This window comes from Equus przewalskii, chromosome 4 (assembly GCF_037783145.1).
Source record: "Equus przewalskii isolate Varuska chromosome 4, EquPr2, whole genome shotgun sequence".
Taxonomy (NCBI): domain Eukaryota; kingdom Metazoa; phylum Chordata; class Mammalia; order Perissodactyla; family Equidae; genus Equus; species Equus przewalskii.
The window spans coordinates 96265123-96283134 of NC_091834.1; the positions used below are offsets into that span (position 1 = coordinate 96265123).

Below are 18012 nucleotides of genomic sequence, written 5' to 3' on the forward strand. Positions count from 1 at the left end.
TTCTCTACTCAGCTGGAGGCAGCAGAGCCTAGTGGCTAAGGGTATACCTTCCAAATTGAATGCTGAGTCTGAATCTTGGCTCCCCACCCTGTGCATTTATGACACTGGGCAAGTGAAAGTCTCTATTGCCTCAGTTTCTTCACGTGTAAAATGGGGAGGATGACGATATCTGTCTCACAGGCTCTGTGAGGATGAAATGAGATAATCCATGTAAAGTACTCAGCACAGCTTCTAGTCTGTGGTAAACCCTCTAGGAATGGTAGGCATTTTTATGTTTGAAATACTTTCAAAACTTTAGAAAAAAACTGCTAGTCAAACCAATGCTACAAATTAAAACTAATTTTTTCCCCTCACACATTTGCTTCTCTTCTGTTGAGTTGTGTAAACTCAAAATTTTCTTGTTTTTCTCTTTTGCAAAATACAAGCTGTTCCACCAGTTCTCTGTATCAAATCCAAAGTGTTTTCTGTCAGCCTTGGGATTTTTGTCAGCAGAGTTTGCGAAGTACCTTTATAGAAGCTTCATTGATTGGAGTTGCTCCTCAAGGTTTGCATTCAACGTAGAAATCTTCAGAGCTCCCAGCATATGGAGCTGTTGGGGGCAGCTGGGGACGATGCCCAAGGAGAGGATAGATTCCAGGCCCAGGAAGCCTTCTCCTGGCCAGATGGGTGGGCACAGGGACACTGAAGCCAGAGACAGGTCAAAAAGGAAAGTGAGTACGAGGGCTGAGAATGGTTATTCAAGAGCAAATCTAGGTCAAGGATCTATTCACAGAGGTGGCAAGAACCTTTCTCATCTTGCCTGTGTTCCTGTTAAGAGTCAGCTTACTATCAATGTCCTGAAGAAACTGTGAGAGGGAGGGGGCTGCCTTGAGAAGCTGCCTCATAGACTTCCTCCCTCTCTCCATCTATCTCCAAGTCCAGTGAAAAAAAGCCAAAGAAATCCCCCAGCTCTCTTAAGAAAGATGACTCTCCAGCTGTGATCTTGCTAATGGGGGTTCCACTTCTCCTTACCCTGAAAAAAGAAGAAACCTCACATTTGTATCATGCTTGATTCCTTTCAAGGAATTTCATTTGTGGAAGCAGAAAATTGAGGCTGGGTCAGGATACTCAAGGTTTGCCTAATGTCAAGTATTTCCCAAGTTTGACTCCAAGGCTGACATTAGGTCGGCTCTTTCACCTTTAAGAATTCTAGTGGGAGAAGTACTCTAATCATTTTTAATATCACCACCATCAAACGTATTTAAATCCTACTCCACCAGTTTGAATGTCGTTCAGATCAGTGGAATGATTTTGAAGGCTTTAGCTTGCAAAAGAGGCATTTATTTAGAGAAAAAGAAGATATCTATTTCAAACATCCTTGAAAAACAATTTTAAGTTACCCAGGTTGTCCAAACGTTTAGTCTAATGTTCTAAGAAAAGCAATAAAACTATTTATTAAATATTACTAAAGCTAGCATGTTATTTTAAAAGCTAAGTTTCCAATATCAGGTTATATTTTATATGATCTCTATGTGCCTTTTATGGTTGAAACCTTGGTATTAAAAATAGATATTGCTTATGCACATTTTATAAGGCATTAGAGTATTTATCTTATTACCTTATTTTAACAGTTTACAGCACTTTCATTTTATGATACATTTTTGGCCATGTAGAGGGTTAATTTAATAACAATTTTTAGCTGAAAAACAAGCCTTCTATTTATAATATTGTTTTTTTAGGAGAAAATGAGTTATATCATGATGTACTCTTTGATAATGTAAATTTCGAAGAAATATTATGGGTAACATATTTCGTCTTTTTCTTTTTAATTTGAGAGTGAGTTTCTTCTGCTGAAGCTTTTAATTTCAACTACTCAAGCAGCAAAACATTTCATTAATGATGAATGACTTTCAGGTCTACTAGTGTTACTGGACAAAGCTGGAATAGCCCCATATTTTGCAAAAAGAACCATATCGCAACTGAACCTCTTTGGCTTCCTTCTCTGGCCTTGTGGCCAAGATGGAATTGCATTGTCCACGTAAACCATAAATCTCAATTCCCTGACAGGTAGTAGATTTCACTGTGGAGTTTGATGGGTTGAGGGAGGGAGGCTACCTCACACATTCCACAGCAAGCCTTCCAAAAAACCACCCTAAATGTCTTTGATCTTCCCCTGAAATCCCTTTCTGCATTACAGCTGCCTCTTTCCCCACAGCCTAGGCTTCCTCAATCAGGTGCCCATGCATGATTTTGTTTCAGGAAAGAGCAATGTGAAGAAGTAGGCATCCTGTGTAGAGAAGAAGGTGGTGGAAGCATCCAGGTTCTCAAGGCAGAGTCTGGTATCTGATTCCCAGCATGATATATGGTCTGCTCCTGGCAGCAGAACCATGAGGTCTTTACCAGAGCAGTCCTGCTGTGTGGTGTGGGCAGGTTCCTGGCTTCACTGCCTCCATGCCCAACTCTATAGGCCTCCTTAGAGATTCTATAGGTCTTTTACTATCCCTTAAAAATGGTTTTTATGCTTCCTTTACTAGAGTGTGCTGTTATTATTTTTTAAAGCAACCAAAACTCTGACTGATCTGCCCTATTGATCTCAACCTGAACCCCCAAGCCAATTCTCAGTCTTCTCAAGCATTTCATTCTACCAGCCCTCCCATCTCAGAACTCCCTTACATAACAGGAAAGAAAGGCTGAGAGCTGTCCAGCAAAATGGAAACCACAACTACCTTGGGACCTTCAGCTCCTCCAGCACAAACAGAAAAGCAACGATAATATAAACATACGCAAGTCCTACCGAAGCAAAGATGAAAAGGTAGAATAGAGCCCTCTTTATTTTTTTTTGTACTGTTCCAAACAACAATCCCCTTGCCCACACCCTATGACATGTACCCTCTCTTTCTTCCAAAGTATGTCATTTCAAGCTATAGTGCTTGCAGTGTAAGGCTAAAGATTGTCTTTGCCTGGAACACTTCAGTATTTCAGGAGCATCTAATCATGCCCACCAGAAATTATCTCCCCTTAATGATGCCTTAATGATAATAGGTTACAGTGCGGGACCTTGTTGAGAGGGCGTACCTACATTAATTTTAATTATTACATCAGGTGACATGACACAGGTACTAATAGCAACTCCAGATTATCCAGAGAGGACTCAAAGAGATTAGACTAACTTGTCCAAGATCACGGTTAGGAATCTGAGGGGCCAGGATTCAGACCCAGGTAGCCTGGCTCAATGTCCCAGTAATAATCATCACACTGCTACATTTCTTCAAGAGCCCAGCCTTGTCTCTACAGGTGCCATGTGCCAGCAACATCCAATAGAAGGACTTAATTTTCCTCCTGATGGGTGTGTATTTAATTGTAACGACACAGAATGGGTTAAATTCACTCTTTTGATGTTTCCCACAACAGCGGCAGCTCCTTTAGGGAGCAGCCTATATCTGGACACACTTTGGACCTCCATGATGAAGCCCTAAGACAGCCAAACAAGGAACAGCCAAAAGATCAAGCAGACCCTGCAAGGCATGAGCACTAGGAGCACCTAAGTGGGCCGCTCAATGGATTAAGGAAGAGCATATGGTTAGGAGGCCTCCTCCTCCCATTACAAGATGAAGAAGATACATTTGCCCATTGTCAGGAGGATCACAGAAATCTTAATTCTCTACTATGTGGGACTGGAATTTCAGAAGCTCTAGGAAAATATTTAAGTCATCAATAGACAGGTTGAACTGTTACCTACATTTCAAATTTTTGAAAAGTGTTGACTCCAAAAGGGTCACACAATATTACTTCTTTAAGTACACCTTAGCTTAGTAGCCAGCAACTGTATCATATGCAGAGAAGTTTCACTGAAGATTTAATAAGCATCTTCCACATTTACTTGATCTTTCTTTATCCAGTCTGGATGACTGAGTTCTAGTTCTTTCCCTTCTTACCTGCTTGTCCTGTTATCTACCTAGCTTGGGGAAGTATTCACTGACTGGTACCTGCTAATTCTTTGTAATCTAGCCACCTTCCCCTAGTTGGAGCCTGCTACTTCAGGGAAAAGGACCTGTGTCATGAGAGTAATTGGAACTTTGCTATCTTAAAGACATGTGCACGCCCCAGTTTAAGGCATGGGAAATAGTAGCGGCAAGTAATGATTGAGCTGTCTGTGGAGTGGGAGAAGATGGGATCTGAAACCCAAGCAGAAAGATTACATTTAAGCAGGAGGAGGGCAGCATCTTCTGCTGTGAAGGGCTGGAGTTGCTGATACACAGGGCAAAGATTCTCAACCTTGGCTGCACCTCAGAATCACCTAAGAGGAGGTTTAACAAATTCCAATGCCCCACCTTCACCAAGACCATTAAGTCTGACTCTTTAGAGGCTGGGCCCAGACATCAGAAGACCTTTTTAAAGGTCTTCAGGTGGTTCCAGTGTGCAGTCAAGGGAGGGACCCATTGAAATAGATGCTCTCCTGGGGAGAGGATCTTGTCTGGCTGAGTCTGGATCTGATGAAATTTCCTGGCACTGATACAGAGAGTTGTGGGATTTTCTTCAGCTGTTCTAAGCACTCACAGATTTGTATTTGAGAAGTTACATACACTGTCTTAGGTATCATTTTTGGCATCATTGTTTGTTTTAATCACGTATTTTATTTTCTATACTTTATGACATTTTGGGGTTCTTTCTGGCTGGGGAGAGGCTGCCCCTCCCAGAACTACCTAATTCCTAGAGATAACAAACCAACTTCCTCCTCAGTAAAGTTTTCCTACGCAAACAACCAATCCAAAGCCCATATCCCAACCACCTCCTTTATCTAACTCTTAGGCACCAAGCCAAAAGTTTCCCTGCTGTATGACCCCTGGGCCAGGTCAACTAGATTGGACAGCTGGAGACCACTCCTATAGCTCACAACTCCCCACATAATTCAAACTACCCAAGCTAAGTTTGCTCAAGCTCTGCTATCCTGCCTGGCCCATTCCTTCCAGAGAAGCCACAATAAAGGTTGGGGGCCATGCTCCTCCCTTTCTCCTTCTGTCTCCTGACCTACCCAGTGCTTCCCCATGGGCCCTTCATGGTGTGGTGTGCCTGCCCCCTTCTCTTGGGAACTGGAACTAATAAACTCTTCTTCCAAAGGCAGTTGTCTCTGCGTCTCTCACCTGATGAAAACAAATCCCAGGTACAAATCTTGAAACAGTGTTAAAGGTTTCAACATTTAAAATGAAAGCCAATGTTACTTCCCACTCTGGCGGGTGATTTAACATGATTCAAGCTGGTTCTCCACATGTTTTCGGTACTGGCTGGGCCTGGCACTCACTGTGTGATCTCTGGCTGGACAGCATTTCTGGACGCGGGTTTCGTTGTTGGGCTGCCAGGCCTTCGCACAGGCTTTGCTGAGGTTCACATAGGTGAGAGTGGTGCTCTGGTGGATTAGACATCTCTAAAGTCATCTCTGGCTCCAGCATCACAGTATTCCGGAAATAGTATCATTTGGTGCCATTGATCACTCCATCTTGGAAACTCTCTTTCCTTGGTTTCCATGACACCATGCTCTCCTAGATTCTCTTCTACTTTTTTGATTGCTCTTTAAAAAATCTACTCTACGCATTCCTCTTCCTTGCCTTGCCTTTATTTTTATTTTGAAAGCATTTACTGAATAAGTAACACATACATATATGTAAGGGAAATGCTCAATGAAAAGTAAACCTGTGTCCCATCTTTGTCCTCGAGTTCCTCAGATTCTTTATTTGGTTACAAATGTGTCTGTGTGTGTGTAACACATATAGGACATATGCAAGCACACACAATATGCACACGTTATATTCTATGTGTTTTTATACATAAATGCTCTCATCATGGCAATGACTTATCCACTCAACCTTTCAATAATTTTCTGAGTAGCTCTTATATACCAGACATTGTTCAGGAACATGGAAACCATGGTGAGTAGGGTAGACAATTATCTTAGAGTTTATATCCTGTTGAGAGGAATAGGTGATTAAAAAGAAAGTCAGATAAATCCCAATAATGAGAGATGATTAGAAATTACAGCATGGTAATGTGAGAGAGGGCAGAGAGGCTGCGTACATGAGGTGACCAGTGAAGACTTCTATAAAGAGTCATTATTTGAGTTGAGACAGCATCTGAATGACAAGGAGCCAGCCTGTGAAGATCTGTTGGAAGAATAGATTGATATTGATTCTAATCGTAATGTTTTAAAGCTTTTTTATTTTAAAGTAGTCATAGTTTCAAAGGAAGTTGTAAAAATAGTCTAGAGTCATATGTCCCCTTGAGCCAGCTTCCCTCAAAGGTGCCATCCTATTTGGCTGTAGTACAGTATCAAAATTGGGAAAGAGACATCAGTACATTACAGCTAACAAGTCTACAAACCTTATGTAGTTTGCGCTAATTTTTTTAATCTACATTCATGCTTGTGTGTGTTTCAATGCAATTTTAAGCCATGCATAGATTCACGTAACTACAATCAAGAAGTAGAACTGTCCCATCATCACAAAAGAACTCCTCTGTGCCATCCTTTTGCATCAGTACCTGGCCCCTTACCCTTCATGGTTTTTTGTTTTTATTTTTGCTTTTTTACCTTTATAATAGTGGCTTTTGCCATGCAGAACTTTTGCTGAATTTATCCAGAAAATATTTTAATGACTGCTGGGATTTTGTCTCATAGTTAGAAGGCATTCTTCACTTTGATATCATTAAAAAAATCTCCATTTGTTTTGTTCTAGTACTTTTATGCTTTCATTTCTATGTTGAAATATGTGAACCTTATGAAATTTATTCTGATATGAGGTGTCATTTATGGGTAAATTTTTTTCAGATGATTAGCTTGTTTCCTTAACTCTATTTATTGAATAATTTTTTTCTCCATTCATTTAAAATGCTAATTTTTATAATTACTGAATTCCCATATGTTTTGGTTTATTTCCAGATTTTCTATTTTATCTCACTACCTTGGTGTGAGCGTGTGACACTACCGCTATGTTTTCACTACTTCAGGTTTGTGACATTTGAATAACCAGTAAACTAGTCTTTCTTCATTCATCTTCTTTTTCAGAACTTTCTTCGTTATCATTTTTAGAATAATCTTCCCTGGTTCCAAACAAAAATCCAGCCCCCTCTCTCTTTTTTAATTAAGATGGATCTTATTAACTGAGTCATTTAACATAAAGGAGGGGGATATATCCATGCTATTGAGTCTTCCTGTGCAAGGATATTGCATGCCTTGTCATTTGTTCAAGATTTCTTTTATTACTTTCAGTAGTGTTTTAAGTATTTAAAATAGAGATCGTCTGCATTGTTGTAATCTGTATTCTTGGGTACACTTAGTCCTTATGCCTTAGTTTCCAGGTTCATTAAATGGGGCAATTGTGATGACCTCGGAGTAATTACAAAGGCTGAGACAGGTAAAGAAGATATGTGACACATGAATAGCCTGCAGCATAGCTTTATAAAAGTCATTGTAATAACGCATCATTAATGTTATTTTTTGAATTATTTTCTGTATATGCATCAGTGTGACACGAGTAAAGAAACCAGAGAATGACAAAGACTTCTCTAGCCACCAGGAAAGAGTAGGTTTTCTTTTTCTTTCTTTGATTCTTGTTTTTCCATTTTTTTTCATTTTTTTCCAATTACTTGAATTTCTAAATAGGGCAAGTATGTTGTGTGTGACTGAGATAAAGAAAGTCCATTCACAGTGGATAGCAAATCACTGAAAAGGGTTTCAGATGCTGAAGTAGCTGAAGTTCACTAGAGGCGCCCTAGACAACACGACTACAAGATGATAATTCACTTAAATAGCATTCTGACATGAGCTGAGGGAGGAAAGAAAAGAGCAAAAAGCTTTTTTTCCTTTGAAGATATAAAGGGGAAAGGAGGAAATTCTAACAGGAATAAGAAGACAGTTACTAGATATTACCTAGGTGTTACCTTTAAGCTTCATTTCTCTCTTATGTTTTGTGAGGTTGCTATATTGAGCTGTTATGTTGAGGAAAGAAATGAAAAGACTAAGAAAATTCATTGGAAATCATATTAAAACAATGAGAAGTCAGATTGGTGATGGACCCTTGACGACGTGCCAGATGTTCCACTACCCTCTTTTGCCAGCCTTTCCTAGCAGTAAGCTCAGTTCTGTGTGTCAGGGAAGCTTATCTAAAACTTCTATCTTATCAAGCATGGCAAATATCACAGCTCACTACTAGAGGTTTTAAAAAGACATTTTAAAATTTAAAAACACTGTAATACAAACCAATATATAAAGCAGGATGTCTTAACCTCTTGGAGGGGCCACAGACTGCTTGAGAATTTATTCAGTTAACAAATACTCTGAGTGCTTCCACGTAGACAGTGCCCTGTGCTGGGGTAAAGTGGTGAGCATCGCAGACAGTTTCTTCCCCCATGGAGGTGACAGTCTTGCGAGGAGTAGGGGATAACGTGTCTAGTCATACAAATGAACCCAACGTTACAGACTGGGAAAAGTGCTCTAAGGGAAAGCATGGAGGCATAAGAGTGTGTAACAGGAGGGCATGGCAGAGATTGGGGGTAGGATGCATCACAGAGGGATTCCCTCAGGACATGAGAAAACAGGATAAGATACCATTTGAACACATAATTCCAGGGAGCTCATAGACCCTGAAATCTGTCAATGAGCTCTAGGCTAAGAACCCCTGACCCTAGCGGTAATCTTGGTCACAGGATGGTGTGAAGCAAAGAATGCTGACCTGGCAGGATTTTGTTCTGGAAAGAAGAGGTTGAATTGTGGCCTCCTGGAGAGGCAAGGAGGTCTTGCCCTCAGGGAGCCTCTACCATGTGAATTCCCAGGTGTGTTCAGAATGGCTGCAGAGCACTATGCCCTCACACCCATTTGCTTCCACCCTTGTCTGAGTGATTCTAGAAATACTTTCCTAATTTAGTTCTTGCTTTGGATCCTGAAGTTTGCTCTCCTGAGCTTCATGCATTGATTTACTCTCCATGGGAAAAAAAAAAAAAAGAAAGATTTGAGAGCTTTCTCAGGCTAGTGCTTGTGGTGAGGCTCAGACTCGTTTTGTAAGTCAATATTAGAAAAGCAAACTCCAAACCCTCCCTAACCATTTGGGGCCTGTCTCACCAGGGGGCGGTCCCTTGAGATGAGGCACGACATCAGACAAACAGGGCTGCTCTCAGAGGAGACCTTACAGACAACACCCAGGAAGCTCTGTTTATCTCACTCAGTCTTCAGAGTGTTCCTCAGATGGTCTGTTTAGTTTCTCATTAGAACAACAACAAAAAAAAGGAAACAGAAGGCACTTTATCTACAGTTAGACCCTTTGTTCAAGTCTCAGATTCCAGATCTCATTCATTTTTACCTCTAACATTTCCTGATGTTTTAGACAATGTCTGTTCTGTATCCTCTAGCTTTTCAACCCTTTTGGTCTCTGAACCTTCCCTTGAACTCTACTTAGTCTATGAAGGTTGACCTAACTAGAGGAAGTGGAATAAGAGAGTTGGTTCTACTTACTTCCTCTAGGAAAGCATGAAATAGAGAGTTAGTTGGACAAAAAGAAGAAAAATTTGTGTTTTATTTTTGTCTCAGATAGTCTGTTAGGCCTGGTGCAGAGGAAGAGGACAGCTTCTAGAATACTATATTCGATATGCTATTCTCCACATTAGAAGTTCTGCTATCTGGCCGTTACCTCTACTGCAAATTCCTTGTCCTTGCTCTCAAAGCCCTACTAAAGTGTACCCCTTCTTTCCAGGCTTACCTCCTCATCATGATGCCTCAGAATGAAATCTTTACTCTAACCAAACTTGTGTGCTCGCTCTTGTCCAGACAGACTTTGCCTTTTTCTGCATCCACCTGGCTTATATCATTCCCCCCTCATCAACAATGAACCTCTCTCTCTCAACAGCTACAGCAAAGTTGCAGGGTATAAAATCAACATACATAAATCAGTAGCATTTCTATACACTAACAATAAACTAACAGAAAAAGAACTCAAGAACTCAATCCCATTCACAATCGCAACGAAAAGAATAAAATACGTTGGGATAAGTTTAACCAAGGAAGTGAAAGATTTATACAATGAAAACTACAAGACTTTCTTGAAAGAAATAGATGATGACATAAAGAGATGGAAAGACATTCCATGCACATGTATTGGAAGAATAAACATAGTTAAAATGTCCATACTACCTAAAGCAATCTACAGATTCAATGCTGTCCCAATCAGAATCCCAATGACATTCTTTAAAGAAACTGAACAAAGAATCCTAAAATTCATATGGGGCAACAAAAGACCGCAAATTGCTACAGCAATCCTGAGTTAGAAAAACAAAGCCGGAAGCATCACAATCCCTGATTTCAAAACATACTACAAAGCTACAGTAATCAAAACAGCATAGTACTCGTACAAAAACAGGTGCACAGATCAATGGAACAGAATTGAAAGCCCAGAAATAAAACCACACATCTATGGACAGCTTATTTTCAACAAAGGAGCTGAGGGCCTACAATGGAGAAAAGAAAGTCTCTTTAACAAATGGTGCTGGGAAATTGGACAGCCACATATAAAAGATTGAAAATTGACCATTCTTTTTCACCATTCACAAAAGTAAACTCAAAATGGATCAAAGACCTAAAGATTAGGCCTGAAACAATAAGTCTTCTAGAAGAGAATATAGGCAGTACATTCTTTGGCATCAGTTTCAAAAGAATCTTTTCGGACACTGTAACTCCTCAGATGAGGGAAACAATAGAAAGAATAAACAAATGGGACTTCATCAGACTAAGGAGCTTCTTCAAGGCAAGGGAAAAGAGGATTGAAACAAAAAAACAGCCCACTAATTGGGAAAAAATATTTACAAGCTACTTATCTGACAAAGGGTTAATCTCCGTAATATATAAAGAACTCACACAGCTCAACAACAAAAAATCAAACAACCCGATCAAAAAATGGGCAGAGGACATGAACAGACATTTCTCCAAAGAAGATATAAGGATGGCCAATAGACACATGAAAAGATGCTCATCATCACTAATCATCAGGGAAATGCAAATCAAAACTACACTAAGATACCACCTTATATCCGTTAGATTGGCAAAAATATCCAAAATCAAGAGTGACAAATGTTGGAGAGGTTGTGGAGAAAAAGGAACCCTCATACACTATTGGTGGGAATGCAAAGTGGTGCAGCCACTATGGAAAACAGTACGGAGATTCCTCAAAAAGTTAAAAATAGAAATACCTTATGACCCAGCCATCCCACTACTGGGTATCTATCCTAAGAACCTGAAATCAGCAATTCCAAGAGTCCCATGCACCCCTATGTTCATCACAGCATTATTTACAATAGCCAAGATGTGGAACCAACCTAAGTGCCCAGCAACTGATGATTGGATAAAGAAGATACGGTATATATACACAATAGAATACTACTCAGCCATAAAAAAGGGCAAAATCGTCCCATTTGCATCAACATGGATGGACCTTGAGGGTAGTATGTTAAGTGAAATAAGCCAGACAGAGAAAGATGAACTCTATATGATTCCACTCATAGGTGGAAGTTAACATATAGACAAGGAGAACTGATTGGTGGTTACCAGGGGAAAGGGGGGGGGGTGCGGGGAGGGCACAAAGGGCGAAGTGGTGTACCCACAACATGACTAACAATAATGTACAACTGAAATCTCACAAGGTTGTAAACTATCATAATCTTAATAAAAAAAATAAATAACAAAAAGAAAAAAAAAAACACCTCCGAGAAAAAAAAAGTCCAGGACCAGATGGCTTCTCTGGAGAATTCTACCAAATATTCACAGAATTTTCTCAAACTATTCTGAAAAATTGAAGAAGATGGAACACTTCCTAACACATTCCATGAGGTCAACATTATCCTGATACCAAAACCAAAGACAACACAAAGAAGGAAAACTACAGGCCAATTTCACTGATGAACTTAGATGCAAAAATCCTCAACGAAATATTGGCAAGCTGAATACAGCAATACATTAAAGTATTGTACACCACGATCAAGTGGAATTTATTCCAGGGACACAGGGATGGTTCAACATCCACAAATCAATGAATGTGATACACCACATTAGCAAAATGAAGAATAAGAATCACATGATCATCTCAACAGATGCAGAGAAAGCATTTGACAAGATCCAAATCCATTTGTGACAAAAATTTTCAACAAAATGGGCATAGAAGGAAAGTGCCTCAACATAATAAAGGCCATATATGACAAACCCACAGCCAACATCATACTTAATTGTGAAAAACTGAAAGCCATCTCTCTGAGAACAGGAGCAAGACAAGGGTGCCCATTCTCACTACTCCTATTCAAAACAGTACTGGAGGTATTGACAAGAGCAATTAGGCAAGAAAAAGAAATAAAAGGAATCCAAACTGGAAAGGAAGAAGCAAAACTTTTGCTATTTGCAGATGATATGATTCTATATATAGAAAACCATAAAGAATCCACCAGAAAACTATTAGAAATAATCAAAAGCTACAACAAAGTTGCAGAGTACAAAATCAATTTAAAAAAATCGGTTGCATTCCTAAACACTAATAATGAACTAACAGAAAGAGAAATCAAGAATACCATCCTATTTACAATCAAAACAAAAAGAATAAAATACCTAGGGATAAACTTAACCAAAGAGGTGAAAGACCTGTACACTTAGAAAGCTATAAGATATTATTGAAATCAACTAAAGAAGACATAAAGAAATGGAAAGATATTCCATGTTCATGGGTCAGAAGAGTAAACACAGTTAAAATGTCCATACTACCTAAAGTAATCTACAGAATTGATGCAATCCCAATCAAAATTCCAATGACATTCTTCACAGAAACAGAACAAAGCATCCAAAAATTTACATGGAACAACAAAAGACCCCAAATAGGCAAATAACTAAAGCAATACTGAGAAAAAAGAACAAAGCTGAAGGTATCACATCCCTGACTTCAAAATATACTACAAAGCTATAGTAATCACAACAGGATGTTACTGGCAAAAAAAGAGGCACACAGAACCATAGAAGAGAATTGAGAGCCCAGAAATAAACCCACATGTCTATGGACAGCTACTTTTTGACAACAGAGCCAAGAATATACAATGGAGAAAGGAAAGTCTCTTCAATGAGTGGTGTTTAGAAAACTGAACAGTCACATGCAAAAGAATGAAATTAGGCCATTATCTTATGCCATACACAAAAATTAACTCAAAAGGATTAGACTTGAATATAAGACTTGAAACTATAAATCTTTTAGAAGAAAAGGTAGGCAGTAAGCTCTTCTACATTGGTCTTAGCAGCACTTTTTTGAATACCATGTCTCACCAGGCAAAGGAAACAAAAGAAAAAATAAACAAATGGTGCAACATCTAACTAAATAGCTTCTGTACAGCAAAGGAAATCATCAGCAAAATGAAGACAACCTAACAACTGGGACAAGATATTTGCAAGTCATATATCTGATAAGGGGTTAATATCCAAAATATGTAAAGAACTCATATCACTCAACAACAAAGAAATGAACAACTCAATTAAGACATTTTTCTAAATAAGGTATACAGATGGCCAACAGACACATGAAAATATGTTCAGCATCACTAATGACTAGGGAACTGCAACTCCAAACTACAATGAGACATCACCTCACACCCATTAGAATGGCTATAATTTACAAGCAAGAAATATTAAGTGTTGTGGAGGATGTGGAGAAAAGTGAACTCTCATGCACTGCTGGTGGGAATGCAAACTGATGCAGACACTATGGAAAGCAGTACAGAGATTCCTCAAAAAATTAAGAATAGAACCACCATATGATCAAGCTATTCCACTTCTGGGTATTTACCCAAATAACAAGAAAACACAAATGCATAAAGATATCTGCACCTCTATGTTCACTGCAGCATCATGTACAGTAGCCAAGACTTGGAAGCAATCTAAGTCCCCATCAATGGATGAATAGATGAAGATGTGGTATATATACACAATGGAATACTTAGCTATAGAAAAAGATGAAATATTTCATTTGCAACAACATGGATGGAGCTTGAGGGTAATATGCTAAGCAAAATAAGTCAGACAGAGAAAGTCAAATATTCTATGACTTCACTCATATGCAAAAGATAAAAAGAACAACGAGAAACAAACACATAGACAGAGATTTAGATAGGCGGTTACCAGACAGAACAGGGGCGGGAGAAGGAGCAAAGGGGTGATAGGGGACGTGTGTGTGGTGATGGATTGTAATCAGTCCTTGACTGGTAAACATGATGTAGTCTGCAAACAAATTAAAATATAATAATGTACACCTGAAATTTATATAATGTTATAAACCAATGCTACCTCAGAAAAAAATAGTTAAAAAAATTTTTTTAAATTAAAAGTGGTCAGCCTGGTGGTGCAGCGGTTAAGTTGGCATGTCCCGCTTCAACAGCCCGGGGTTCTCTGGTTTGGATCCCGGGTGCAGACATGGTACTGCTTATCAAGCCATGCTGTTGTAGGCATCCCACATATAAACTAGAAGAAGATGGGCACGGATGTTAGCTCACGGCCAGTCTTCCTCAGCAAAAAGAGGAGGATTGGTGGCAGATGCTAGCTCAAGGATAATCTTTCTTAAAAAAAAATTTACTAGGAATTTAAAAAGGTACTCCATTCTTTCCTCCTCAACCATTTGTCATTTTCTCAACAGATTGATTATAAGTTGAATTGTTGTCACTTTATTTTTTGTTTTTTTTTTCTGGGCTAGACAAACCAGAGATCTGTAACATTTCAGTAAGAGAAGATTTATCCGATTTTTTCTATTTTATTTTTTATTGAGGTTATGATAGTTTACAACCTTGTGAAATTTCGGTTGTACGTTATTATCTGTCAGTCACATGGTAGGTGCACCACTTCACCCTTTGTGCCCAACCCCGACCCCCTCTTTCCCCTGGTAACCACTAATCTGATCTCTTTGTCTACATGTTTAACTTCCACATAATGAGTGGAGTTACACAGAGATTGTCTTTCTCTATCTGGCTTATATTACTTAACATAATATCCTCGAGGTCCATCCATGTTGTTGTGAATGGAACAATTTTATCCTTTTGATGAATGAATAGTATTCCATTGTGTGTATATGTATATATATATATATATATATATGTGTGTGTGTACATCATATCGTCTTTATCCAATAATCAGTCAATGGGCACTTAGGTTGCTTCCACATTTTGGCTATTGTGAATAATGCTGCAATGAACATAGGGGTGCATGGGTCTCTTTGAATTGCTGATTTCAAGTTCTTTGGATAGATACCCAGTAGTGGGATGGCTGGGTCACATGGTATTCCTATTTTTAATTTTTTGAGAAATCTCCATACTGTTTTCCATAGTGGCTGCACCAGCTTGCATTCCCATCAGCAGTGTGTGACAGTTCCTTTTTCTCCAAAACCTCTCCAACATTTACTATTTTTTGTTTTGGTTACTTTAGCCGTTCTAATGGGTGTAAGGTGACCTCTTAGTGTAGTTTTAATTTACATTTCCCTGATGATCAGTGATGATGAGCATCTTTTCATGTGCCTATTGACCATCCATATATCTCCTTCGGAGAAATGTCTGTTCATATCCCTTGCCCAGTTTTTGATCGAGTTGTTTGATTTTTCGTTGTTGAGTTGTGTGAGTTTTTTATATATTATGGAGATTAACTCTTTGTCAGATATATGATTTGCAATTTATTCTGATTTTTAAGTCATTTTAAACACTTTTCCAGGTAAAATTATCACTGCTTTGCTTTACATTTTAGGATGTTTAGAGCTCAATCATAATTGTGTGATACAAGAGCAGAGAGAAATGATCACCAATGGAAATCTGACTCTTTCCTTGCTGAACAGCTCAGTTTATGTCTGAACATGTGCACTTTAATATTCTAGTCAAGCGTGAACCCTGAATTCATCCCTCAGTTTCCACAAGAAGACATCCATAGACTTGATTGTGTGAAAAGACTTGTGTTTGAGGTCCTGAACATTTGACTTTTTGTCCAGTCGTTTGCCATTACTGCAAGTCTGAGAGGGACACATGCACAGTGATGTCCATGTGACTCACACATGGTCCAGCCCTGCTCATCAGGGCTGTGGGCATCATTTCTATGACTTTGGCTCCCAGTCCCTATGAGATGTCCATACCTTAGTGAGCAGGGTTGGACCATGTGTGAGTTACATGGTCAACCTTTGTATTTCTGGCCTAAGGCCTGTTTGAACCCATGGGCAAGTGACTTTTGTAGCTTATAGCTTTTCCGACCTATTTGTCTCTGATTGCAAACCTTATACATGTAGTTGTAGATGTTAGCAAGGAAACAGACTTTCCTGGCATAAATTTTGTGCAGCTCCCTGACTTTTGATTTAATCTTCCTTTCTAATTAATATATGCTGATATATATTTATATATTTTTCCATTTATTTTTTGTAGAGTGTATGTATCTTGAAGTTGTAATTCACATTTTTAAGGATAAGTCAGGTACTAAAAATAGAGCCCAGAGCTAAAATCCCATTCCTCTATCACTTCAAAAGATAGTACTGCAGATTGTGATCCTTCAACCTGCTCCCTTACACACAAATACACACACAATGCATGTGCACACACACCCATACACATGCAAATACAGACATTATACAGGAGGGCATGCTTCAGTGTCTGCAGAGTGAGGCCTTCTGTGACAAAGTCACACACTAAAGTTTTGCTTCAGAACTCCTCATCAGAACTCGACTCAGAGCAGCTTTCATGTCCTTGTTCCGCAGACTGTAGATGAGTGGATTCAACATGGGAGTCAACACAGCATAAAAGAGCACCACCAGCTTGTCCTGCTCTGTTAAGTTCGTGGAGCTGGGCTGCATGTGGGTAACCAGGGCCATCCCATAAGACATAGAGACGACAATGAGGTGGGAGGCACAGGTCCCAAAGGCTTTGCGGCGTCCCCCCCTGGAACGGATCTGCAAGATGGTGACCACAATGTGGGCGTAGGACAGGGAGACTAAGCAGCAGGGCACCAGCAGCACCACCACGCTGGAGGCCAGGATGACCAGCTGGTTGAGGGTGACGTCCACGCAGGCCAACCTGACCAGTGCCAGTGTCTCACAGGACACATGGTTGACCATGTAGTGCCCACAGGTGGGCAGGCGCATGGTGACCGCAGTCTCCACTGCAGAATTAGCCAGGCCCACAAGCCAAGAGACCCCTGCCAGCACTGCACAGCGCCTCGGGCCCATCATTGCCGCATAATGCAGTGGGTCACAGACTGCCACATAACGGTCATAGGCCATTGTGGCCAGCAGCAGGAATTCAGTCCCCCCAAGGGCCAGTGAGAAGAAGAGCTGAGTCGCGCATCGGGTGAAGGAGATGATCTTCTTCTCAAGGAGGAAGTGCACCAGCATCTGGGGGACCCCGCTGGAGGTGTAGCAGATGTCCAGCACTGCCAGATTGCAAAGGAAGAAGTACATGGGCAGGTGCAGCCGTGGATCCAGCCAGATCAGGAGGACGATGAGCCCATTGCCCAGCAGGGTCAGCAGATATGCAACCCCAAACAGGACAAAGAGTCCAGCCTGGATCCGCCTGTCACTGGAGAGCCCCATTAGGACAAACTCACTCACCCAGGTCAGGTTGTCCCTCATGGAGCAGGTGGGTCAGGCTGTTGGAGCAGGAGCATGGTCAGAGAGAGACAAGCGACAGTCTTACTTTAGGAGTCTCACATTAACTCCTGGGCTAGGACTGGGGCTGGAATTTGGACACCTCCTCTCAGGGTCCTTAACCTAGGTGCTCAGGGAAGAATGGAATGAGGATGTTGGAGAAAGGGACATTTGCGTTCTCCCACTAGCACGTGGAATTCTCAAGGATAAAGTCCCTGTTCTGGTCATTCTTCTATATCCAGGATCCAGCACAGTTGCAATTATAGAGGAGATAAGCTATCAAGGCAGAAGTAAAGATAGGGAAAAAAGTGGTTGAGAAAAGGAAGAAAAATGATGGGAGAAGAAAAAAAAAATAAAAGAAAAAAAACTAAGGAAG

At 40.1% G+C, this 18012-nt stretch overlaps 1 protein-coding gene across 1 annotated transcript; it reads right to left on the minus strand.

The window, feature by feature from the left end:
• Positions 1-16682: 16682 nt before the first annotated feature.
• Positions 16683-17621, minus strand: LOC103566230 (olfactory receptor 2F1-like). Its single transcript, XM_008542560.2, has one exon. The coding sequence runs from the start codon at positions 17619-17621 to the stop codon at positions 16683-16685; it is 939 nt and encodes a 312-aa protein (XP_008540782.2).
• Between the last annotated feature and the right edge of the window lie 391 nt (positions 17622-18012).